The sequence below is a fragment of the Dipodomys spectabilis genome, unplaced genomic scaffold (assembly GCF_019054845.1).
Source record: "Dipodomys spectabilis isolate Male_0828 unplaced genomic scaffold, ASM1905484v1 ptg000089l, whole genome shotgun sequence".
NCBI lineage: Eukaryota > Metazoa > Chordata > Mammalia > Rodentia > Heteromyidae > Dipodomys > Dipodomys spectabilis.
Window position 1 is genome coordinate 14,305,467 of NW_024870766.1, and position 26,911 is coordinate 14,332,377.

A 26,911-nucleotide genomic window follows, 5' to 3' on the forward strand; every position below is an offset into this window, starting at 1 on the left:
GGTTTACCCAAGTAACTCTAGTGAGTAAAAAGAACCCATGGTGCTTGGGGAATAAGTAGTTGCTTATTTGTTTAGGTTCTTTTAGGTTTTGTGTGCTATCCTAAGTGAAATTGTATTCCATTGAAATACTATCAGATTCATAAAAATTATCACACTCAGCATTGTATCAGCTCAACTAAGAGATAATAGTGTGAATTATAGTGCAGTGCACATATGGTGGAAAGAAGTAAAATGGAAATCGAATTTGGAAATAAGACAGAATTTGGTTATATAGTAGTGAGAGAAAATTTTTAGGAATTACTTTCAGATTTCTATCTTGAAAATCCAGAAGTAGCAGATAAAAATCTTCTAAATCAAGGAACACTAAAGAAGATTAGGGAAGAAAAATAGCAAAGATTTCATTTTTATTGTATTGAGCTTACAATGTCTACAAGGTGCCCACAATCCAATAAGTATTCATTTAATGTTGGCATCAAATTTCAGACATCTTATCTGAACATAATCATTTGAAGGTATTTCTAGGTGTGCTTTTTTTTGTTTTTTTTTTTGCTTTTTAGTGGCATTTATCATTTTAAATAAAACTCTCAGAACTGAATTTTTCTCTCTGTAAGTATTAAAATCCTTCCACATTTTCTTGGCCATGCTTTGTTTACAATGTTCCATAAATCCAGAGTACTTTTCTATCTTTATTGCTCTTGCTCTTACTCAGATGGTAAATAAAAAGCCCTTTGTGCTTGTTGATAGGTTTTGCAAGACTCACTTCGCCATTAGGTTTAACCTCCAGGACACCACAATTCTTCCTCTTCCAGCCCATTCCATTCCTTTCTTCTTCTATTATTGTTGGTATTATTCATCTTGCATGCTTTTATTTGAGTCCATCCTTTATAGTGAGTTTATCTAAAGACAGCATTACACACTTATGCTTTTTAGATACTCAATGAGGATATACGAAATGGTCAGATTGTTCTTATTATAAGGAATAAAGCAGGGGGAAATGCTCCTCAAAAACAATTTAACATTTGCTTTTTAATGTCATAAAGTTGAGGTACAGAGGAGTTATAGTTGCATAAGTCAGATAAGGAGTACATTTCTTTTTGGACAATGTCCTCCCTTCCCTCACTCTCTCCTAATTTTTCCCTCCTATCCGCACCCACAAGTTGCATAGTTCATTTTCAACATAGAGCCTAGTGAGTACCACCGCTCCATTTGTTCACCCTTTGTCTCACCTTTTCACCCTTCGTGCCCCCTTGCCCTCCCAAAGACAAATAAATGAAAAAAAAAAACAAGACAAAAGGAAATGAAGCAAAAAACAGCAACAAAGGAAAAGAAAAACCTCTTGTTTCCATTTCCTAGAGTTCATTTCAGTACAGATTATTTTATATGATCAGATGCACATAGCTATTTACACCTTTTTGATCCTCTCCTAAGAATATCCTCCTTTGGTCTCACTCTGTGTGAATGCCTAGAGATTGTATAATTTATCATGTCCCAGTGTATATTTTTTTTTCTTTGACGAGCCAGTACGTTTTCTTATAGATTTATAGTCCCAGTATATTTACCACAGGAGGAAAACCATGCAACCTGTGTTTCTCTGGGTCTGGCTTACTTCACTTGTTATATTCTTTCCAAGTCTCCCATTTCCTTATGAATGGTACAATGACATTCTTTCTGATGAGTAGAATTCCATAATAACATTTATTTTTGTAGCATTTTGCCAACATAAAATCTTCTTTCCACACTGAACCTTCCATGCTTATCAGAGGAAAGAAAGGTCATTTCTTAGCCCAGGTAATTTTATTATGAGAAATTGCTCTTTTACCTACTTCAAACCGCTTGAACAAAATTATCTAAAGGAACTGCAGGGCTTAACCCATTTAATGAATTTTAATAATAAATACATGAATCACTCAAAAACCAGAAGAAAGTGAATAATATTGAACCAGTTTAATGGAAATTCGCTCATTACCCTGCCATCTTCCATTTACCAAAGGCAGAATTTTTTGATGGAAGGCTTTGGTCTGTTTCCCAGGCTAGAGAGAAAATGAAAATTAAGGACTAACATTATTAGTTGTATTTTTCTCTTCCTATTTAGCCCTAACTAGAGTTTCTAAGAACCCAGAGGCTTTGTTTCCCCCTCTTTGGGAAACCTTTTAAGAAACAATTTCCACTGTTAGGAGAACCTCTGAAATGTCTTCAGAAATCCAGTGGAAATGGGACATCCCTCCAGAACCTCCTGTAACGGAGGAAGATGAAAGAGCCTATGTGGGTATCCAGGTGGCCTTCCTCCTCCCTAGAGGGTGTCACAGATTGGAGCAAAATTCCTTCCATTTCCTTCTTTCTTCTCCCTCATTCATACACATGTGATATGTTCATTCTTTCCCTCTACCTTGTTACTGCTCTCTTTTTTATTTCATTAGATATTTTAATGTGAAAAATACAACATAAAATTTACCATCTTAATACACGGAGTGTGTGGTTGCAGACGATGCTCCTAAGGTAGTGGAGATCAGAGATCAGCCACATAACGTACGTGAAGTATGGACTGTTTCCTTTATAAGTGAGTGGCTGACTGGGAGCTGATAGATCTGTGGTTTGAGGCCACCGCACAGCATCCCAAGGGTCACATAACTAGTGTGGGAAAAGGTCACAATTCACATTATGAGATTATGAGTTCCACTCAACACATGCCACTTTCACGTCATTTTGAAGTCAGAAAACTGCAAGTCAAGTCATCATTAAGTCATCATTAAGCCATCTGTTTAAAGTGTACTGTTGAGTAATGTTAACTATATTCGTGGTATTATGTTTCTTTTTTAAGCAAAGCAAGACACGGGGCTTTTAATAACCCATCTGCAACAAACAGGTCTTTATTTCAAAGTAACTCCTATTTCTTTTTCTTCTGCTTAAAGGGAAAGAGAATTTAAAAAACTCCTTCCCCAGCATCTCTGTCATTTGTAGTAAACCATGTCATCTCCTATAAAATACATGAAGTTCTAGCAAGAATCTTCAACATCAGAATCATCTATGTTCTAGCGGGTGTTTCACTAAATGATAAGTTATTTAATGTTCTGAGAATATGAGTTCCATTTATTCACTGGAATGTAGAAATTTGTTTAAAAAAATAGTTTCTGTTCGGGGGAATTCCTGAAAAATGTCACACACAAAAAAGCTGGCTTGGCATTGTTCCAAATCAATGATGTGCTGATGGCATAAATTTGCTCTCATTTTGCATTTTGACCTGTTTCTGAAGTTGAGGTGATCTGAAGAAAGTTTACCATTTTGCTGCCCTGAGAAGATAATATTCAATTCTCTCTCTCTTTCTCTCTCTCTCTCTCTCTCTCTCTTTCTCTCTCTCTCTCTCTCTCTCTCTCTCTTTCTCTCTCTCTCTCTCTCTCTCTCTCTCTCTCTCTCTCTCTCTCTCTCTCTCTCTCTCTCTCTGTCACACACACACACACACACACACTGCATAAAGGGGTTCTCACTTCAGAACTAGGAAATATGCTGATAGGCTTTCATTTGGGGTATCATGTATCAGAGGAAGTTCTGAAAAGAACCACTCTGGGAGCCATGGTGTTAACTGCATGGAAGAATTTTAGAATGGCCCTGGTTGGTATGTAGTGAGTCTGGTCCGCAGTCCAGGCTCTGATCAACATGATCAAATGGAAGATGATGGCACAAATGTAATGGTCTGAGATTTCTCCAAAGCAAAACTCCTGACAGTAAAGGAAATATTAAATATTTTCTACCTACAATAGATATTACTATTCTTGTAAATGGTTACTTAGGATATACATTAATCTTTTCTATCTGAGGTAACCAGATAAAATTCCTAGTCAAATTGAATTTAGGACAACTAATAGTTTTATAAGCATATCCTCTGTAATGTATAGCTCTTGATATATAATAGCCATGTTTCTACTAGAAGTTATTGTTTACCTGATATTCAGAGTTACCTGTGCATAGTTTATTTTATCTGGGAATCATATTCTTATATTTCATTCAGAATTGCATTTAGTTAGCAGGTGGAATTCAATTTAAATTTCAATGTGAAGTCAGTGTTATTTTCTGTGCTCTGCCATTTTCAGTCACTGTGGTTCTATTTCTCAACCCATCTCACTGTGCTTTTAGATGTAGAGCTACAATTATAGTATAGTTTCATTTCTCCTTTCAAAGGAGAAGGCCTTAGCAGTCCAATGCAGTGTGTTTTTATATTGATACACCTATACTTCCTTATTAGATGCATCTAAATTTTCCCATCTGTTCTCTCTCTTTTTTCTTTTATGTCTTTACTCACATGTTACTCACATTTATAACTTCGGGTTCTTTTCTTTTTTGTTATCTCAAGACTCAAGATTAAATAGTTTTGAATTTATATATAATTGTATAGTGACTATACACATTTACACACATTGCAGAAGATTAAAAAGTCAATAAATTCAATATGAAAAATATCAAATAAACCATTATAAAGAACTTTTAATCCCTCAGTAGAAATCCAAAACATGGCTTTTTATAGAAGTAGGAAAAACAGAAGCCAGAAACTAAAACAAATGAATTACTCTTATTTTAGAAGGGGAAAATACAGATCTTTTTCTTTGAACTTAGTTTTGTAGCAAGAACTACCTTAGCTGTGAGAGGCTTGAGAAAAAGTTATCTATGTCCTATCCTAAAAATAGTGGGTAGTACCTGTCCGATGGTCTCTGAAGTAAGATGTAAGAGCTAAATATAGAAAACAATTTTTAAATAATATGCTCAATAGAAACTATTCTTTACATCCACAGTGTAGTGATTCATCATATAACACATGTTGTATGCATATGTATCTACATAAGTAAATGCATAAGACTTCCTAGATTGGGGAAGTCTTGTTTTCTGTGAACTTTCTCTACCAAAATGAATACAGAAATAAACTCAGTATAATATCCAGTGTATCTTTTAAAGGAATTGAAAGTTTTGACTTAGGCTTTGATGGCTTTTTAAACATATTAATTGGAATAAACTAGTTTTCCTAGAGGATCTATCCCACACATGATAGTACATGTAAAAATATAGTATTTTGACATTGACATCTATTACTATTAATAGTATTTTTGTAACTCATCCAATAAAATTGAACAGAAAACTGAGGTTTAATCACTTGAAAACCTTCTAACTTGAAGTGGCTCTGTGGCTCAAGTGATAGAGCACTAGCCTTGAGCTGAAGAGCCCAGAGACAGTGCCCAGGCCCAGAGTTCAAGCCCCATGACTGACAAAAAACAAAAACAAAAACCTTCTAACTTAAGCAAGATCAAATTGAATATATGCAAAGTAGATTTTTCTACTTATCATTATTTACATATTTTAGCATGATTCACAATTTATCAAAGAAAAAGGGGCTCATGAGTTATTTATTTTTCAGAAAATCTGATAGTTGTATTTTACTCTCTACACTATTAGTGTGCAGCGGGCAGCTTTGACAATGACTAAAAGCAGGCAACCAACCATCACATCAGAGATGACCATGTTATTATTATCTCAGAATCTCCCATTATGGCATCTGGAAGGAAGCTCTGGGTCCTGCCAGTAACGTGAGGCCAGCATACATGAAACAGTTTGAAAATAATGGAAAACCAAAATGCTTTATGTAGAAGATGAAAGATGCTCCTCTCTCCTTGTCTGTTCTTAGTCAATCTCCTACTTATGCAGTTCTAGCACCATCAGGCTGAACTAACAGGTGATTTGTACATTTTCCATTGGAGGAAGAGTCTTTTTAAACAGCATTGCATGTGGAGATAAGAGCTCTGTAACAGTGGAACTATTTTCATTCCCTTTGTATCAAAGTCTAAGAAACTCTCAGCACCTATCAAAGGTAAAATAGCAAATAGTCAAGATTTGTCTCAACATTCTTAGAAAAAGGGTGGCAACACAAAGGTACTAGTGGAATGTTTTGACATTGGGAAAATGTATACAATGACATCACAAAATTTAAAAAGACAATGATTGCTGGAAATTCCATGGAGAAACAAATCAATTTTTGTGGAAAATAATGATGATCAGTAGAAAATTGTTTTAACTTATGGTCAAATTGCCTTCATTGTCATTTCCCAGAATGAGTCAAGGAGATAAATGTATTTTTTTAATTTTTGCTTTTAACTCTGCAAAAAAAGACATGAATGTATATCCCATAATTAAATTATAGTAAATAACTTATTAGTTTTTTTTTTCCATCAGATAAAAGGAGAGCAAAGAACACAGTGTATTAGGCAGGGAAAAAAAGGCTGTCTATAGAGCATTAAATTTAATTTTGGGTTCAAAGAAGAGCCATGCAACAAGAGACATTATATAATTTCACTATTTTTATAAACATGAATCATCAGTTCATGACAACCTTACACTGAGACACAACTAGTATTTTGCCATATCTAAGTTCAAAGTTTAAGCATAGGAAATTGTGTGTCCAGATTTCTGTAGTTATTTTCTACAATGGGTCCTGGCAGTCAACTATTTCCATTTTGGACATCTCCATCCAAAAGATGATAAACATAGCATGTGGCACATCTTCAGTATTTCATTTTAATTGGATATTTTATCAAGTATCCTACTATTCACATTAACAAAAAATTGTTGAAAGGGAAGATATGACACAGGAAGAAAGTACTCTGTTTTGTATGCTAGCTCTGCTTTATATTATGACCAATGTATGTCAGTTATTACTTTTAAAAACTGATTCTATATAACAGAATAATAATTTTATAACCATCCTACCATTTGTGATGCTAAAAAGGGATCCTGATTTTTTTGAACTTGATGGTATAGATTCATTCAGCTAAGAAAGACTTCAGATAAATATCGGGTGAGCACTGAGGTTAAAAAAAAATTTACAAAGTAGGAATCTTTTTTATGAGATGACATTGGTGGGCAGTCACCTAAAAAGCCACAGTAGAATATGATTCATAATAGAGCTATATACATCATGTTTAAATTTAAGAATTAATGCTTATTGATTGACTGGTTTTTAGCTTTCAAAAAGCTGGTACATAAAGCAGAATCATTTCTTACACTAAGCAAAGATACTTCTTTTACAACCCTAAATTTTATCCTGTTTCCTCTCTTCATCACTCCTGCTAAGGCTGGTGACAGAAGTGCCCACAATGCCTCAGATAAGTACCTCCACCGCGGCCGCTTGCCACAGCTACTCACCTTTCTGTGCCTGAGAATTCTCAGTTGTCAAAGAAGGAAGTGTTCTCTGACTCTGAAATTATTCGAGCTCCTTAAAGAAAACCAGACAGCCATTGAGGATTTTTGTTGTTACTATTGCTATTTTACCTTTTTTAAACTGAATTACAGCCTTAACATTGTGCCATCTCTAAGTGGTAGTGAGGTACATTGTTAAAATTCGAATACTCTCTTCTTTATTGCAGGTTTCTTTTCTCCATGGAAAACTCCAAAGCCTGTAAGTTGAAATTATTACGTTTCTTTCTTCTTTATTCCTAGTTACTATATAAATCCATTAAATCGGAGTTGAATTGTGTGACCTTAAAGTCTCTTCCTCCGAGATGCTGTGATAATAATAGAATAAATTTGCCGTGCTCTTCTTTTGGGAAGGGGAAAGTACTGGGGCTGAACTAAGGACCTTGTGCTTACTTGGCAAGCGTGCTACCCTCTGAGCTACACCTCTAATATTTTTGCTTCAGTTGTTTTCCAGGTAAAGCTTTGGGCTTTCTTCCCAGGCCATCCTCAAATAATGATCCTCCTAATATCTACCTCTAAAGTAGCTAGGATTGCAGCTGTGAGCTATTACTGACAGCCTCTCTGAGTCCTTTTCTCTCATATTTGTCCCTCCACTACAAGAATAACTCTTCTTACTCATCTATAAGATGCCCATTTTTTAAAATATATTTATAAGATGAACACTAACACTATTTGGGCTAATATAATGAAAATGCTTTAGAAACCTTTTGTTTTTCCCCATCACAAATACTACACAGTATTTTTCATATAGGAGTTTTAAAAGCATAGGGCCAGCAGTCTTAACATGCAAATTAAACCTAGTTGACAAGAAATTTAGCTCCATATATTTATATTTACATTTGAATATTTACAGAGAAATATACGTATCTGTATATTGTGCATATGAATACATATTTACATCTTTGCATATGTATGTTCCAGACATGTGCATATGTAATTAGTACTACATAATAAATGTTCAAATTTATATTATATCATATATATATATATAATGTGTATCCCACACCTGACAATCACTCAAATAGACACTGATGGGCTGTCATCCCCTAACCTCTCCAGGCTTACTTCCCTCATGGGACATGGAAACTAGTTTTTGCAAAGATAGGTTAGCCAACTTGGCTTAGCAATTAGAGATGTTCTTTACTTGCCATTAAATTGAAACTCTTTGTGTTCATCACATCTCCAGCACTAAAAATAAAATGCCAGGGAAAATTAACGTAAAAGAGAACAGGCTGTTTTCAGCTTAGTCTTTCAGGTTTCTATTCATGACTGGTTAGCCCCATTGTATGGAAGCACCTGATATTGCAGAAGGTGGTGGAACAGGAGTGCTTACTTGTTCTGCAAAGGAGAAGAGAGAGTAAGGAAGAAGACAGGAACAGCGCCCCATAATCCCCTCCAAGGGCAACCCTCATTCACCTAAGGATGGCCCCCTAAACCTATCTTTGTAAGATTCCATCACTTCTCAAGACCACTATCCTGAGGACTAAGTCTTTTTAACACAGGAATCTTTTAGAGAAATTCAACATGTACACTCTAACACTATTAATTGCCCAGGTCCCAAAAGTTGTGGCCATTTTCATAGGATCTCATAGTATGGTGATTTAGAACACACTACCCTAACAAGAATGTCTCATCCTAAAATTGGAAGGGTTCTATGGCTAGGCAGAACCTTACTAAGCAACTCCTCATTCCGGATTTGACTCATCTAATCTATATAGAGAATATCAGATGGGGAAAGTCCTGGGCATAATAAATAATTGGTAATGCATGTGACTTTGAAAAGAGGTCTTTGAAATTTGAATTTGGTTTCTCACATCCAGCTTCTGAATAGGCCTTTCCTTTTCTCTGTCTTTCTCCACTAACTTTACCTAACTTAACAAGGAACCAACCTGGAGCTTCATCACCGTGCCATAATTATGCAATCTAGTGATTTCCTTATATGTACCACATTTATACAAATTATGTCATTTGGCATAATTGCAGCATTTGCTGTCATTATAGTAATTACATCTATAGTCAATAATTCCAAAAAAAAGGTTTTATGGAACTCAACATACAATTAATCCTGAACTTGTATGTCTGTGTAAAAGCTGAGACTTGGACCTCCAGGTCTCAGGCTAAGTAAAGATAGAAGACATTTAATTTAATGTCTTGGGTGTATCTTTCAGAAATCATTTAGACTGAAGACTTTGGCAACAACAACACATGTGGCCTAATTGTTTAGGTGAGGACTCTGAAGGCATACTCCCTACGTTCAAGTTTCATTTCTTCTTCTTATACCCTGTTTCCTTAACATACTGTTTGAGCTCTCAGTGTCTTAAGTTCTAGTGCAAAATGAAAATACTAACAATACTTCTCCTAAGATTATTGTGAAAATTCTCTGAGCTAAACTACAGAAAGTGCTTTACAACAGTGCTTCTACATGTTAAGCTCAAAAATATAAAAAGCTATCACCATAGAAAGCAGAACCCTGATGCACAAACCTTAGTGCGTGAAAGGGTATACAATAATATACTCACAGTATATACATTTATACATTTCCCCCCAAAGAGGACTATGAACATACTTAGAATAAGAAAAAAGTCATCTTGAATAAGACGTAGCCTCCTCTTGGACCTGTGCCACTCAATGATCCTCTTCAGTCCTCTTTATCCATATCTTAAGCTAATCCATACTGGGAAAGTCACCTCCTGTTTAACAAGTAGGATACTAATTATAGTGAGTTCTCTGCATCTGGGAGGAATCTGCAAATACAGAATCAAGCCTTCATCCCCCGGCCTTACCTAAAATAGTGACAGCAGCAGGTTTAAACTACTCTAGCCTCTATGAGGAGAGAGAGAGAGAGAGAATCTAGTGAGATGTTTGTAAATATTGGTTCAAGTATGAGCCCATTAGGACTAGCCAATGAGAAGCCCAATAAAATGCCCACTTAATTTGGGAAACAGTAACTCATGCCTGTAATCTTAGTTACTTGAGGGACTGAGATGAGGATCATGATTTGATTGCAGCCTTTATAGATAAATTGGTGAGACATCCTTCTTAACCAATAGCTGTGTACAGTGGCAAATGCATGTCATCCCAGTTATAATGGAAAACCTAATATAGGCAGATCACAGTCTAAGCATATGACCTCAAAAATAACCAACACAGAAAAGGCCTGGAGACATGTCTTAGTGACCAAGCACTTGCCTAGTAAGCACTAAGACCTGGGTTCACAGACTAGTACTGCCAACAAAAAAGAAACATGGTTAAGAAATGAGTATCTTACATAAAACACAAACTCTAGGTAGATCAAACCCAGGAAGACATAGAGTAAGAGTAAGTGAGGTCTGAAGCCCTGGGCAAAAGAGATAAGATCAGATCCAGAAGGTTTATGAAAGTAGAGAGATACAGTGCCCAAGTGGAAAGCAAAAGTCTACAGATCAAGATATCTCAAGAATCAATGCTTTAGAAAGTACAGGCTGGCCACCATAGCCTTCAGAGCTAAAGCCACCAGGTAATCTAATTTGGAGGGAGCCGGAAGTGTAGAGGCAGAACTGTAAGTGTGCTTTTTCACGAGCACAATGATTTCCTGTTTTCAAGGGGTTTGTTTTGTTTTGTTTCAAGAAACCCAGACCAAAGGTTGATAAATGGCACAGCAAGAAGTTGTGAATGCTTTAGTAAGCATGAACTGAACTCTTGACTAATTTCTCAATCTCTGTGCTACAGAAATTGTAGAATTTGTCAATCTGCCACAGAAACTTTCCCAAACGGTGCCCAAAGCACTATTTGTTCTGTAGTTTCATGATTGTTTTTTAGAAATACTAATATCTCACCGGAAGCATGTTCTCTCCAATGACTGAACATGAGCAATACAATAGCAGCAAAGTGCACGTGAGCATCAGAAGCCATTAGTGGCAGATGAAAGCAGTAGGACAAATAGGGTATTCTAGCATCTCAACATATTTCATATTTCTACTTTGTTCACTTTTAAATATTATGTATCTGAAGGTTGGAAACAAAAGGGAGAAAGTCACAGCCAGAATGCATCCATATGGTACCTAAAGTCAGTTCAAGTGAACAATTAAAAAAAATAGAGTGTGTTTTTATCCACAAATGTGGGCCTTCCACATCTTAAAGTCAATCTAAATGGATGACAAAACATTAAAGAACAGAAGGACTTCCTTTCTGAATTTTGTTCTTCTGTTAATTGTGAAGTGCATATTTAAGGGATTTTATTAAATAGGAGCAAACGGCTCCCTCAGTAGAAAATTAGCTAGAACTCTAACCATATTCCCCAGTTATTCCCCTCCCCCATTCCCACTATGTTAGGAAACTGCTGTTAGAGTTAATGATTGATTCTGACCAGGACCCATTACTACACCTCAGACAAACTTCTTACCCACTGGAGTTGAAGCCATGACCAAAATATAGTCAGTGTGGAAACAAAGCAGGCCAGTGAAGCAGGAACAGAAAATTATGATCCACGCTGGGCATTGCTAGCTCACACCTGTAATCCTAGCTACTAAAGAAGCTGAGATCTGAGAATCACAGTTCAAAGCCAACCCCAGAAGGAAAGTCCATAAGACTCTTTTATTTTTTTGCAGGGGGCGGGGGGAGAGGGGCGGTCTGGTCGTGGGGCCTGAACTCTGGGCCTGGGCGCTGTCCCTCAGCACTTCAGCTCAAGGCTAGTGCTCTACCACTTGAGCCAGAGTGCCACTTCTGGCTTTTTTCTTTTTCTTTTTTTTTTTTTTTGCTTATGTGGTGCTGAGGAATCGAACCCAGGGCCTCATGCATGCAAGGCAAACACTCTACCACTGAGCCACCTTCCCAGACCTCCATAAGACTCTTATCACCAGTTAACCATCAGAAAACCAGAACTAGAGCTGTAGCTCAAAGTGGTAAAGCACTAGCCTTGAGCAAAACTAGCCCAAGGACAGTGCCTGGACTCTAAGTTCAAACCCAGGATCGTCTCCCCACCTCCCAAAAACAAGAAAAGAGAAAAGAATGATATCAGTCCCAGTTTTGCCTACTTCATGATGACATAGTGAGGACCAAAGAAGACTGCGTGATAAGGGTCAACTGGGAAATATTTAACTGTGACACGAACAGTGGCATTCTAGGGAAGACATCAGCAGTCCTGCAATAAATGAGACCTCCTAGACAATAGAACCGTTCCAGAATCCCAGATGGTTATATAATTATTTATAAGTTATATGGGAAATGATAGGATTTTCAACTATTGGAAGTTGTTGGGATGTGTGTGTAGGTGTCAAATGAATATGCTCAGACTACTTTATCTTCTGTTTTAGTAAAGTGGTACCATAAATTGGGACCATCTTAGAAAGGGAGCAAATAATAGCTTACATTTCTGAGCACTTACAAATTACCTTGTGAGACATGTTATCTTTATAGGGGAAAAATTCAGAGAAATTAGGTGATTTGGTAAAGATTACCAAGCTAATCGGTGACAACTTGTATGAATTTATATTGAAGCATCAAGACTGCTTTTACTTATAACAATCTAGGGTGTTTAATGTCATTTTATTCTAGTCCTGTGGACCAAAGTTTTCAATGTTTCACAGGAAAGAAAGTGTAACTTGAATGTGACAATAATTAAGCAGTAATAAACATAATTAGTAATCGTAGAAATAATTAGGCAGTGGTCATTGCTTCTGTTCCTCTTCACTTTTCAGATAATGGACCGATGGGAGAATCAAGGCAGTCCTCAAACAAGCTTATCTGCTCCGGCCATACCGCAGAACCTGCCCTTCCCACCCGCCCTTCACAGGAGTTCCTTTCCTGACTCAACAGAGGCCTTTGACCCACGGAAGCCTGACCCATATGAGCTCTACGAGAAATCTAGAGCCATTTATGAAAGTAGGCGTAAGTGAAAGCCACATACAACAAGGGCATATCAACAGTAGCTGAACCCCTGACATTGATTTAGCAAGGTTTTACAGTCTGGGGTCCAAAGGAATCTCAGAATCAAATCAGCTGACTTAAGACCATATGCAAAGCCTGGATTCCCCCTCCCTTTTTGTAATTTTATCTTAATTATCAAGTATTTATTTATGGGGCACAACATGAGGTTTCCATACATGCGTACGTTAAGGAATGATCAAATGGAGCTAATTAGCATACAAAGAAAGAGTGTTTAATCCTTCATGAGAATGTCTAAAATTTTCTCTTAACTATTTTTAAATGGACATTGATATTAACTATAATCATTTTGCTGTGCAACATAATTTAGTGTCTTCTTGTCTAACTGTAACTTTTTAGCCATTGACTTTAAAAAGCCTGTTGATTCTTAAAATAAGTTTATTGTTATCTTTTGATTTAAATTTTGTTTTCTACTTTTTTTCCCCTCTAAACACTTTCCTCTTCCCATTCCTTGGGGAGAGGAGGGAATTACTAGTTTTAACTTACCAAATAAGACAAAGGATTATATGGCTGTTTTCTATGAAATTAGGGCCTTGGATAAAATATCAACCAAGTCTTTTCAACTTGTAGTCATGAAATTAATTGGTTCCAAAAGCAGGGGAGAGCCAAGGTCAAATATTTCTGCTTATCCTTTAGTGCAATTGGGGGCATTGAACATTGTCTTAAAATATTGTTCCATTTGAAGGTCTTCTAGAGTTGTATCACTGCACTTTATAGCTATTAGAAAACAAAGATTTTTGATATTGTATGTATATTAGCAGAGCCTCTTCCTTCCATTTCTCTGGTCATTTCTTTCACTGTGAGAGGTCACAAGTCTCAATGCCATGTATAATAACCTGAGTAATGATCAAGAAATCTAGCCTGGTGAAAAGGGTTTTTTCTCTAGTGCTCCCACTTACAATCTGCTGATTTCCTTTGCTTCTGTGTTCTCCCAATGTCTTAGCTCCAACTTTATCATCTGAAGCATAAATAGGAAGTTTTAAATTGTGTGTGATCTCAAAGGATCTCAAATCTGTTTACTCTTTTGATGAGTTGAGGGGCTGAAAATTATGCACCCAGCTGGTAAAGGGAAAAGCAGATATAATACCTTTTCCCCGTCCTCTACAACACTTTTAGAAGTCATTTTGGTTGATAAAATAGGTAGGACAGCAGGCCACTGAGAAATCATTTTCATCAAAATAAACCTATACATGCCCACACTTTGAAATAATCAGCTTCATCTGAGCTACTGTGTTCCATCCGGCCACCATATCCTTAGAGGGCTGGATCATTAGAATGCTTGCTGCAGTAGAGTGAGAGCAAAGTCGGCATTTTTACCTGTATAGCATAAGGTAAAAATTCAGGGTACTAGTGCTCATTAAACTAAATGAAAAAGAAAAAGAAAGGAAAAGGTATCAGCACATTTTCTGTTTCGATAAGCAAGTATTTATTGAAAACGCACTTTCTCCCTGCACTGTGGGGAAGTGCCACAGATGAGCAATATGTTCTGCTCTCACAAATGTAATGGGGAAAGAAGCATGCGTGTGAACAAGTAGAGGGCAAGTAATAGCAGAAGTCTTAACTTGGAGGGAAGATCCACCTTATAAGATTAACATACCAGCCTCACATCCTGGTCTTGCTTGATGTTCTTGTTAGATTTAGCATGGAGTGGTGCTTACTTCTGGTTTTGTGTTTTTGTTTTCATTTTTGTGTTGTCCTTTCGTTAGTCCTTCGCTTCTTTCTTTTGGCAGTTTCTTGTCCAATGCAAAGCTTTATTAGGCTGGCCAAAGACCAGGTTGGTGTTTATTCCGTTTTCTCTCTGTAGCTGTCTGAGAGCGTTATGCCCTCAGTTTCTGAACAGTCATTGTACATGACCCTCATGCAACCCCGGAAGAATTCTAATTTCTTTATCCCAACCCTGCTGTGCCATTTCTGTTCATTGCTTTCCTCTGTGCACCTTAGACAAACCAAAGAAACGAGCCACCTTAACCTCCCATGTCCTCCTCCTCCCATCCACCCCCTGGGAGGTCTCCATTCACCCCACCTTTATGCGGCAGCAGCAAGAGCAGCAAACTTCTAGATTCCCACCTTCAGTGCAGTGCCCTTGCCCCTGCTACCATGGCCACTGCTCTCATCACACTCCACGTTCTGCTTTCCATCAGCTCTCTCTAATGTTTCCAAGGTCACAGTAATATTTTCAGGTCACAACTTTCAAGAAGCCAAAAAGCAGGAAAACTCATTTCCTTCCCCATTCTTCCCTTCTGTCATGTTATTTCCTAGCACTAAATGGAGTGTGAATGAAACACAGAAACTGCATCGAGCTAAGAAAAGTTCTACTCCTGAAGACCAAGGAAGTCAAAAGAGCACGCTGCTGTTCTCTGTGGCCCCTGAACAACTCTTCACTTTCCTCTGCTTGTGGGCAGTGAGCGTCTTGAAATAAGCAAGCAGCTCTCTGTCCTCTGAACATTTCCTATTTACAAGTATGAAACAGTTCCACTCTATCCCTTCACTTTTTACAATACTGAAAAAGAAATCAGTGTTTGCAAAACTCAGTCTAATTCTTACCTTCAGACTTTTTCACTCAATAGCTATAAAGGATATATGCTCAAACAAAGGCCCATATTTCAAATTTTGGTTGTTGACTCTTTGTATTCTTGAATCACGTGCATAATATTTAGGTTTGGTTCTATTGTTTTCATGTCTCCAAACTTCTTCAGGATAGAAAGAATTAGATATTGGGCCAAGGGAAGGACAGGAAAGAATCTCAATCAAAGCTGGCAGCATCACATTTTCCCTGGCTGGTTCCTGCTCTTACAACCATATCTAAAGCTAAAAAGATGTTTGCATTCGCATTCAAAACTAGGTTGCAGTTAACAAATAAAAAGATGCCCCTCCACCCACAGTTCTGGGCTGTAGAGAGCTACAGAAAGTTGGTTCTATCAAGACTGTCAAGAAATATTGGAATTCAAGTCACCATCTCCCACACACACCCCAGCAAATGATGGAAATTTATCAAATGATGTAAATGCTGTTGTGCCTCATTTGACTCATAATTACATTATGCTGACATTTTAATGAGCAAGCACAGGACATCTTAATAAAGACGTATTCCTGGAAAAGGAAATGTGATTTTAAACAAGTTTTCACAGCCATAGGCTCTTGGAGCTACATGAAACAGAACATGACAGGTGCATGCTTATAAAAGAAAAACCAGAAACACCAACTATCTTCATGAGATCTTTGCCAAAGAAGGCAAAAATGAAAGAAAGACAGAGGAAGGAAGTCTCCTACCCAGCGGGTAGACAATGCCTTTGATTTCAGAGCATTAGGCACCTTGCCCAGAGGGGCCACCTCCAGGCTCCAAATCAATCAACAAGAATGTGAAATGCTCATTATATGTCTAGAACTTGAGAAAATTCCTGAGAAATCGTCTCCATGCATCAAAAGCTTACAGTGAAATTGGGGAAACAAATGCATAGAAACAATTCCTGAACAATGCTGCTTTACAAAGCCCAGCAAATAGCAGTATTTGAATGTGTCAATAGTATAGTGAAAGAATTTGAATATTCCATTTCTCTGTGTAAAATAATAATGAATGAGGAAACTATATTTTAGATATTTTTGTGTAATCAAAGGTGTTACAGGAAAACTGTATAAAAAGAAACTTTTCCCTACTAATTTTATTGTTTTTAACCTTAAGTTTTATACATTAATGTAAAACTATGCCCAGAAAAAAATCTGAAGGTCTTGGCCAAGGGAGCATCTAGATTTTGTGTTAATTAAACTTGAGCCTGTGACATTACAGGCTGAATATTTCTTATCTGAAGTGCTTAGGTGTTATGGATTTTGGATTTTTAATATATTTGAATACTTGTATGTATATAATGAAACATCTTAATGATGAAACCCAAAGCTAAACACAAATGTTTCATGTGCATCTTATGCACATAGCCTGAAGATTCTTTTATACAATATTTGTTACATGCCTACTCTAAATATAATCTTCCACATGAGGTCAGGTATAGAATTTTCCACTTACGAAGCCCTGTCAGCATTTAAAAAGCTTTGAATTTTGAAGTATTGAGAATTGATTTGAGTATTAATAAATACTCAACCTATTACCATCACTTCTCAGAAAAGAACAACTATCTCCCCGCTTTCCTCCCTGCCAAACAATTAGAAAAGCATCATGTTTTTCTTTGTGTGGAACTCTGTTTATGACTGACTTCTTGCTTTTCTGTTTCTTGCAAGTTTAAAAATTGAAAGCAAAGGAAAATACACACCTTTACACAGTGACATGGCCATTCTATTTTAGATATCTATCTTTTTATCCCTGGGCTTTTCTTATGAATCCCATAATTAAACAGTGTTTCTAAAGGCCTTTACTGTTTTCTCCCCTTTCAACTCCTACCTGTAACTGTGCTCTTGCTTCAAGCATGTATGTCTGTCTGATCTGATAAGGAAATATTTGTAATGGGACAGTCCTGATTTAGGTTGTCCTCATATAATTATTAATAGCTCCCCTGTTACCTTCCAGACCATCCTCATTTGAATGATAAGTTATATGGTTTCCCATTATTATAAAATATATTCAGGAAATAACCATTTTTACAATCCAAGAATAGCATATATCTCAATGTACAGAACTTAAAGGAAAAATTAGTATTTACTCAGAAAAGTAATTTTAAAGTAATTGATTTGACTAATCAATTTTTTGCCTCTTCATCTTTTGTCTCTAATTAGAGGCTTATGTTTTATTGTTTTATTGTTTTAGTAGCCAAGTTCCCAATGAACCACCTTTTACCTAAAATTGTATATATACTAAGTAGAAAAAAAGAGGTTGTAAAGTTCCCCACAGTTAAGTATGATGTGGGTTCTCATTCCTACCACAGAGTAAATCAGATTCAACATAGCAATAATAACAGAATGGAAAGGAAGTTAATCTTACCTGCTACTTGCCCCTAGGAAAGATTCTCTCTAGGTAACTGCAAATATATGCCTATCACATCTCCTGTTTTTATGACCAGACAAGCAATATAAAGTACTTTCCAAAGAAAATGAGTATAACTCTCTTTGCAATCTTGCAAAATAAAGTTTTTCTCACTCTGATGAAAGCTTAATGCCTTAGGAAGGCGAGTCCTGTTAATTCCTTTCTCATTAAGCCAGATATATTCCAAAGATGTCTCCTATTGTCCTCAGCTCATAGGGGCATTTCTTGAACATGAAAGGGTTGGAGGCAAATCAGAACAGACAAAGAAGAAAAATCCTTGCTCCCTGAAACTCTTCCTTTGTGGTTTTCTCTCTTAGTTTGAACCCAACATGAATTATAACTGGAGTTGTCCAAACTTTTTTTTCTTCTTACATTGAACCTTGGTAATTATAAATAAACAATTTATGAGGTATGGCATGTCCACACTCTTTTGTAGTAAGACATCAATCAAATATAAGACCATAAAAGTGTCGAGAATCTGTATGGTATAATGTGCCTTGTGGTGTAACCTCTAGAATTTCTTCTGTATTTTCTAAAGAAAAAACTCACACAATCAATTTTTCTTTCCAGAAATTAAAATACATTAATCATAATAAGCAATGAGTATCACAGCAAAGGATGCAATAAAAAATAACCACGGGCTAGTAAGCACAATAGAGAAGCTAGCTGTTTTTCAGTACCACCCCTGAAATGAAATTACAATTTCTTGTAGGTCAGTAACTGACAGTTGTGTTTTTCACATCTGTAGCTTTGATCTTTTTCTTTTGTTGTTCATTATTCATCTATTGAATTCTTTCATTGTTCAGTATTTTAAAGAACATATAATTCCAGGCTGATCACAAATAGGTAGTATATTTGTAAGCTACTGCTTTTTTGCATGCTCTTTCCTTGCTAGTAGTGAGCCAAGTTATAGTGTACTGTGGCTCCTGTCTTAACAACAGAGCCATTTGGAAAGATGGAGCAGAGCAATAATACTGTCTATTGCAAGACACCCTTGAGGCTCTGGGAAGTAGGGGACCGTGCCGGGGGTGGGGGGAGTTATAATTCTAAGAAGCAGCCCTCCCTGGTGCTCAAAGCAAAAAGCTCTGAAGCCTGGGAAAGTCCTTCTACTCAACCTTCCCAGCTTCAATCCCCTTTCCCTTGTAATTAAATGTCTGATACAGTCATGCTGAAAATGTCAAAAGGTTTAAGAAAGGTTTCAATAAATTCATGGATGTCACAGCTGCAGGCAGCTATCTAAGAGATCATAAAAGGACACTTTGCCTTCCCAAAGATCTTGGCATCTGGACACAGGGCTTAGATTGAGCCCAGGCCTGATTGGAATAGATGGTGCTGGTGTCCAATGGCCTTAATTAAAGTATCTCTCACACCTGTTCTCTGGAGCACTCTTATTATAGTGAAATAGTAAAATAAGGTAATATGTAAATGTTAAGACACTTTTATAGTGACTCTGGTGTTAGAATCATAGAAGGATAGAAAAATTTAACAACATTATCATTTTAATGTCCTCAACTGCACAATGAAGGTTAATCTCCTGTACCTTTTTCCCATAGGACAATATTATTGCTATTCCTGCTATGATTTATGTTTATTATTTGATCTATAAAAAAGAAACCTCCTTTTAGTCTGTTTCAAATATATCATATTCTCCACTTTTCATTTATAATACACTGACAAAGGAGAGCGAGAAGCCCAGTTAAACTATGTCTGCCATTTTTAAAACATATATGTTAATTAACTTGGAAATTTAATTATAAAGAATGGTATCTTTGGATAGCTTTCAAAAAACTATAAAATTAAAATTTTTTCCGCTTCCTTTTAAAAAAGGAATTTATCATGATAGGAGCTAAGTAATATAGACAGTAAGATAAAAAAATTGGTACACCATATACTTTTCCTGTGTATTTTAGAAATTGATCTAATCCTATTTCTTATAAACTCATTTTGTTCAGTAATTAACAAGTTAGTGCTTCTGGAATTAGACAAGTGATAGAAAGGGGCAGGATGCAAAGTTGACTCTAAAACCACTCCTCCCTTGAAAGTTATTTAGTATGTCACAGCATTTTGTTGGTTAGTACAAGTTGACAGTGTAACCCAAAGTGACTTCATGAATAAATATGAGACTATCGGCACTTTGGAAAATGGAGTTTAATTGCTGGATGGCAAGTAGGTCCGAGGGAGATTATGATAATATAAACTGTCAGGTTTTATAGCTAATAGAAGTGTTAAGTATGTACCAATCCAACATACCTGACAAAGGTTTACCTTTTTGATGAAAGAGTATGTCTCATTAAAAATGCCAATCACGGTAAACAGGTAGTTTCTTTAAAAAAAAAAAAAAAAAAGTAATTCCTGTAGACAATTCACTTGCCTTTACTATGAAAACATGGTTTCTCTGGCCAGAATGATGACTATACCTTTACTCAGTGAGACTTGCTCTTTATTTAAAACCAACAAAGCTTGTATAATAAAGCAATCAAAACTTAGTCTTAATTTAATTTCTACATTTAGTAATAAAATGTTCATCTTATAGCATTTCACAGAACACAACTATAAAATTGTGGTCCTTGGTTATTTATTTTTGTTCTTTGAGAGGGCCTCACTATGAAGCCCAGGTTATCCTGAAACTCAATCTTCCTGCCCTGGTCTCCGAGACAAGATTGATTTCATGTGTGTATCATACCTCAGATTCATCTATGTCATGTTAATATACTCAAAATGCAGAAGTTTATTGTACTTCACAATCTCTGTGTTTGAATGTCCTGTTAACATTCTTCCTCTAAAATGTCTCTTAATAAGAGATAATCACTTATATATTGTTGGTGATTATACATCATAAATATGTTTATTTATATGTCAATAATAACAATAGTGGTCTAAAAAGTCTTCCAACTTCAAACTAGTTTTTTTTTTATTTTTTATGTGAAAATACCGTGCAGAGGGGTTACAATTACATGAGCAAAGTATGAGCACATTTCTTATCAAGCATTGTTGCCTCCTCCTTTGTTTTTTCCCTGCCCTCCCATCTCCACGACTACACTCCCCTCCCCACCCACCCCTGCCAAAGTTGTAAAGTTTGTTTTTCAACATAGCATCTTGTACATCTCATTGTTGCAATGGGTCCACCTGTATCCCAAATTATACCAACATCAAATACAGTAAAACAGGGGTTATATCATGGGAGAGGGACATACAAAGCAACAAAAAAAATCACCTTATAAATACGTTAGAAACAATAGCAAGAAAAAAATCACTTGTGTCCTTATCTTGGGGTTCATTTCGCCTAACATCATCTTTTCTGACCTTTTCTGCTTGTCTCAGACATATACTAGTTATTGCGAATAAAAGAAACCATGGGACCTATGTTTCTTTGGGCCTGGCTTACATCACTTAATATAATTTTTTCCAAGTCTCCATTTCCTCACAAATGGGGCAATGTCATTGTTTCTGATGGAGGCATAGAATTCCATTGTGTATATACCACATTTTCTTGATTCATTCATCTACTGAGGGCATCTGGGCTGGTTCCATATCTTAGATACGGTAAATAATGCTGCAATAAACATAGTTGTGCTGGTAGCTTTAGTATGGTCTTGTTTGTGGACAGAAGGGAACCCTACTGCATTGTTGGTGGGAGTGTAAACTTGTTCAACCACTTTGGAAAGTAGTATGGAGGTTCCTCAAAAGACTTCACATAGAGCTCCCCTATGACCCAGCAATACCAATTTTGGGCATTTACCCGAATGATCACAACCAAACTAGTTTATATATTAATGTTTAAAAGTGTCAGAGGAATGGTTCTTACAGGAAGATTTTATAGTTCTTTTATCTATAGTGTGAATTTATGCTTTAGAAAAATTTTCTAAATTTTACTGAATTTTCAACAATATGATCAACTCTATCAAGTTCATCATAGCAGCAAAATTATCCTGCCACTCTCTCAGACAGAAACATCACAGCTTAATGTAGATGCTTAACTTTAGAGTATTTCTTTACAAGGGATTTTCATATATTTGTCTTCTCTCCATCCCATATTAAACCCAATTATGTGGTTTAGGAACGTTTCTATTGACAGAATTGTGAAGGAGGAGGAAGACTATCTGAAGATGTTAGGAAAGAAATTATAGCATTGTAACAAAAGAATGTGAAGATGTGGTAGTCATCCACAGTAGTACTAAAACAATGTAAAGGAAGAAGGCTTATGCATAATGCATTGTAATTATAAGCAAATTGAAAATAAAACAGATTTTTCTAGATAAATATTTTTTTCAAAAATCAATCTTGAAGAGCTTTCTGGGAGAGAGTATAGAACCACTTATGCAGGTCTATTAGCATCCTGGGTCTTCTCTTCCTCTGGCTATCAGTACAATGAAAGGCACTCTATCAATTCCTTTGTGATATTAAGAGAGTGTGTGTGACGATAGGAAATGTACTCATTGCCTTATTCATACCTGTAACCCCTCTGTATAGTACCTTTACAAAAAAAACCTCAAAGGATAACTTAGTAATGTCATCTTCTATGTGTTCAGTATTTCCAGACATGCAGAAAGTCTTCATATCTCAAATATAGCTCTGTGGAGGAGAGTGGAAGCATGTCAATTAGTCTCTTGCTGACTCCTGATAGTTCATGAGAGCAACAGGTCTTCAACTACTTCCAGAACTAAATAACTAGGTGTTCCAAGGTCCAAGAACTCTATATGTAGATTTTTACTATATTTTAAAGTTTCATACTCCTACATGTTTATTAGATGTAGCATAGATTGCATCCTAATTCTCATGAAGGATGTCTATCACTAAAATGAACCAATTTAATTCAACTTCTTATTTATAACTTCAAATATACAGATTATTGGGAATATCAAAATATTTGGACTGGTAAACATAAATCAATATAACCACTCACTAGCTTGTATTTTACAATACAATAAAATCACTTTTTCAGTATTTTATGACACAGTATTATAACATAGATTTTAAAAGTGCATGTTTAGTACATATAATTTTTTAAGTCCTGAATTGACTTTACTTTTAAATAAGTATAAGAGTATTATCATCATGAGAATCAAAACCTTAAAAAATTTTTGGAAATGATGAGTTTTTCCATCCAGATCTGAAAGAATTCAGGCTCAGAGCATGGAAGACAGATGAACTGATAGGCATATTCACAAATAAAACTAAATCTACCCACTAGCATCCATGGACTTGGGAGAGGGAAAAAAATCATTAAATGTGAGCAGAAGGTTTGGGTGAGAGAGTTATGGTAGCAACAATAAGAAAATAAAGATGAATTTTTAATGCCATAAATGAATTTCAATTTTAATTCCCCATTTTCCCGTTCAGAACAAGTGCCACCCAGGACCAGTTTTCGAATGGATTCCTCTGGCAAGTATTCCTCAGTACCCATAGTGCTGTGAACAAATGTCTTCCACTTTGTTTCACCAACCATTTTTCTTAGTAATACTAGGTTTTCATTCTGTGATCACTGTGCTAATTTTATCCATCTTCATTAACATATATTCAATATAGAATTGGATATCCATGAATGTTCACTATAAAATAAAATTTTATCTAGAAACAGCTGCCAAAGAAAAACATCACACTGGCTAGATCTGCAGTGTCCAATACAGTTGCCATTTATTTGCTCCTGAAACATGAAATTCACATCGGATTTGGAAGACTTGGGCAAATAATTGACTCTGTAATTTTTTGATTTATCCATTTTGAGAAGTCTTGCCGGTTTAGAAATGAAGGAAGAAAAAAAGAAGTTGGGTTTTTTTTCCTTCTAGAATTAATCATGGAAATTCTTTGATCAGCTGATTAGAGCACTGGATTAAAAGCCTGAACACTCAGGCAGATACAGACAAGAGTATTTCTTAATAATAGCACTGTTTCGGGTCTGTGGGCTCACAGCACATCTCCAGCATTACCAAGATGACAGCTCATTATCCATCTCAGCATGTTCCAACATCCCCTGGAGAATATATGTGCTTGATATCATTTCATTCTGTAAGTTTTCGTGTCATGTTTTTGTGATATCTAAAAAAAGATGGAAGGCATTTCTTGGTGTTTTGTCTTCCAATATCCGAAGTATTTGTTTATTTTGGCCTGAAATTTTAAACCACAGTTCTTCTTATATACTGAATTAAACACTGACTGTAAAATCCTTGCAAATTTAAAAGATATATTATGCCCAGAGAGAAAATGGGATCTAGTAATTACATCTGCAAAATGAAGTCAGGGTTTCATTTGAAATTCTAACAGCTTTCTGGCCCCAGCAAGCACATTTCTGTAAATGCTCAGCTTCTACATGTACTTTATTTAAAAATAAAAGGACCACCCAATAGCTTCATTACCTTGACTGATACATATATATAAATATATATATATATATATATATATGATAATCCATTATATTAAAAATTATTGCTTAAAAGATAGATTATAATAAAATGAGATTCTAGTATTCTATTTTGTAATCCAGATTTTAAAGAAATGAACTTAACCAAATATTTTATTTAATGTCCACACAAAGAATCAAAATATTCTAGCAAGTCAAGCTATTTCTTACTATTTTTCAGGTGTCTACAATGCTCTTTATCAGATTACTTGTCATGATTTTTTACTCAACTATCTTTATCATAATTATAGGGTATAATTAACTTTGTTTCTATAGAATCCTTAGGTACCAAAGCAAATTGGATTTACAAAGTCCTAAATAATGAATTCATGGAACTAAGCAATAACTTGGTAGTAAAATAATGCAGTAGCTTCTTGGATTTAGTAAATTTATGAGCAATCTAAACAAGAAAAATTTATTTAGCAACTCCTATAAGCTAAATAATGGAATTCTGTTGTAGACAAAGAATAATGTCATCCAGGGAGAATGTTAGTAAGAAACAATGGAATCTTTGGCCAAGAACTTTGAAAGATCTATTCTTTACAAAGATCAGAGACAAGGAATGGAAGATTCCAGAAATTCCCTCCAGTGGAAGCCTTTTCCTAAAAGAAAGACAACTCTGTGTGCATTAGTAGAAACACCAATTCCTGATTCCTTTTTGTGCAGTCGTTCTTAGATCTCATTATGAGGAAGGCCAAAAAATAGTATTGCATTTTCCAGCAGGAAAAATTGAATAAGTTCATTCTTTCTGCCAAACTGTGATAATAAGCCACGGCACTTATGTTTTAATTAAAACATGAAAGAGATTTCAAGTACCAAAATTTAATTGACATGTTTACAGCAGCAGCCCATGTGCCAAATTAATCCATAAAAAATGCTGTTCTTTGCATGTTTGAAGATTGAATCCATTCATAAAATTAGTCAATTGTGTTCAGCCATCCTGTCTTTTCTCTAAACTGTGCACAAAACCATGATTTTTATAAGTACAACCAGGATACAAAAAGTATGTGCAGCCCCATGGATGCTTAAGGCAAAATAAGAATTAGCTTTTGGAATTTTGTTGCTCTGTAATTGAAGGGAGATTGGCCTAATGCCTGGATGTAACTACCATTTGCTAGGTTTTCTTAAATATTGGGTTTTGCAATATTGGTAGGAGTCTAGGCTAATGTAGGACTTGCAAATTCTATCCTAATAGCTTACCTTAGAGCTCATGTCAAATTCTATCTGGAAAGAGTATCATGAGATAGATGATTTGTTTCATAATGACTGGACATCCTGGGACTCATCTTTTAAGAAAGTAGCAACATTGACCATGACTTTCCATTGACACCAGTGTTCAAGGAATCTTCTGTCTCTTCTTAGTCCATTTCCTCCCAACCACTGCCCCCTCTTACCTAAATCAAGAAATATCTGGCAATGTCCCTGATAGTCTTAAAAAAGGAACTGAGGAAAAGGAAGAAAATAAAAATAAGCACAGAATGAAAACAATAAAGCGTAAACTATTTTTTTAAGTATGAGGAGCGGAAGGGAGAGTGATTGAGTGACTTTCCAAGGTCCTGGATCCTAAAGTTATCTATCAGACCCCTTCGTGTAACAAAATCGTGGTACACAGTTTATTTATAAAATGAGATAGAGGAGTAGTGATCATTAACTTCCATGGAAAAGCATTGAAGAGTTGCCCTTAGATTTCTTCACAATAATAAGGGAAGAGATAAAGCATGTTGCAGTCACTGAGCCTTGTCAGCAGGCCAGAAGAGCAGCTAAGGTGAAGTATTAGAAATACTCTTTGCAAAAAGCTAACAAAGCAAGAAGAAAAAGAATAATATCTCCCAGCATTGTGTACATAATTTTAGTTAGTTTTTAAAGCCAGACTCAAAGAGGAAGGGAAACAAAAATAAACCAAAGAAAAATTATCTTTCAAAAAGCTCTTATTTTTAAAAAAAATTACTGCCTCAAGGCAGTCTATCAGTTAAACATTTTTTCCAGTTAATTGTTTCTCAAAAGTTTCCATGGCCTACAGCCTTTGAATCTGTGTTCAAAATGAGCAAAGAAATAAAAGTTAAATCACATCTGCTAGCACAGTTCCTCAGTGGGTCCCTCTGCTAGTCTCTCTTTGCTTGTGTACGTGAAGTTGCCTCAGTCTAGAATGCAAAGGTAAAACTGACAGGTTTGTCACCTTCTACCATATATTTGAAAACAGGGTGAACCAAAGCATCAGTCAGGGAACTATACTTGTCAGGGGAAAAAAAGCACATCAATGTAGACACATAAATAAATTAGCCAAAATCTAAGTTTTCCTCTCTAAAGAAAATACTGATTTGTTCATTTTTTTAAAAAAGTGATTTTTTTTCTATTTCTCCAGGAATCAATGGATTCTTTGACATAAGCCAAAC

At 35.9% G+C, this 26,911-nt stretch overlaps 1 protein-coding gene across 1 annotated transcript in view; it reads left to right on the forward strand.

Annotated features, from left to right (window-relative positions):
• The window catches only part of Magi2 (membrane associated guanylate kinase, WW and PDZ domain containing 2), a 1,359,346-nt gene that overhangs the window by 1,171,037 nt on the left and 161,398 nt on the right, over positions 1-26,911 (forward strand). The window contains exons 12-13 of the mRNA XM_042684528.1: positions 7,401-7,432; positions 12,906-13,095. Coding sequence (XP_042540462.1) covers positions 7,401-7,432; positions 12,906-13,095 — 222 coding nt within the window. The remainder of the gene's footprint in view (positions 1-7,400; positions 7,433-12,905; positions 13,096-26,911) is intronic.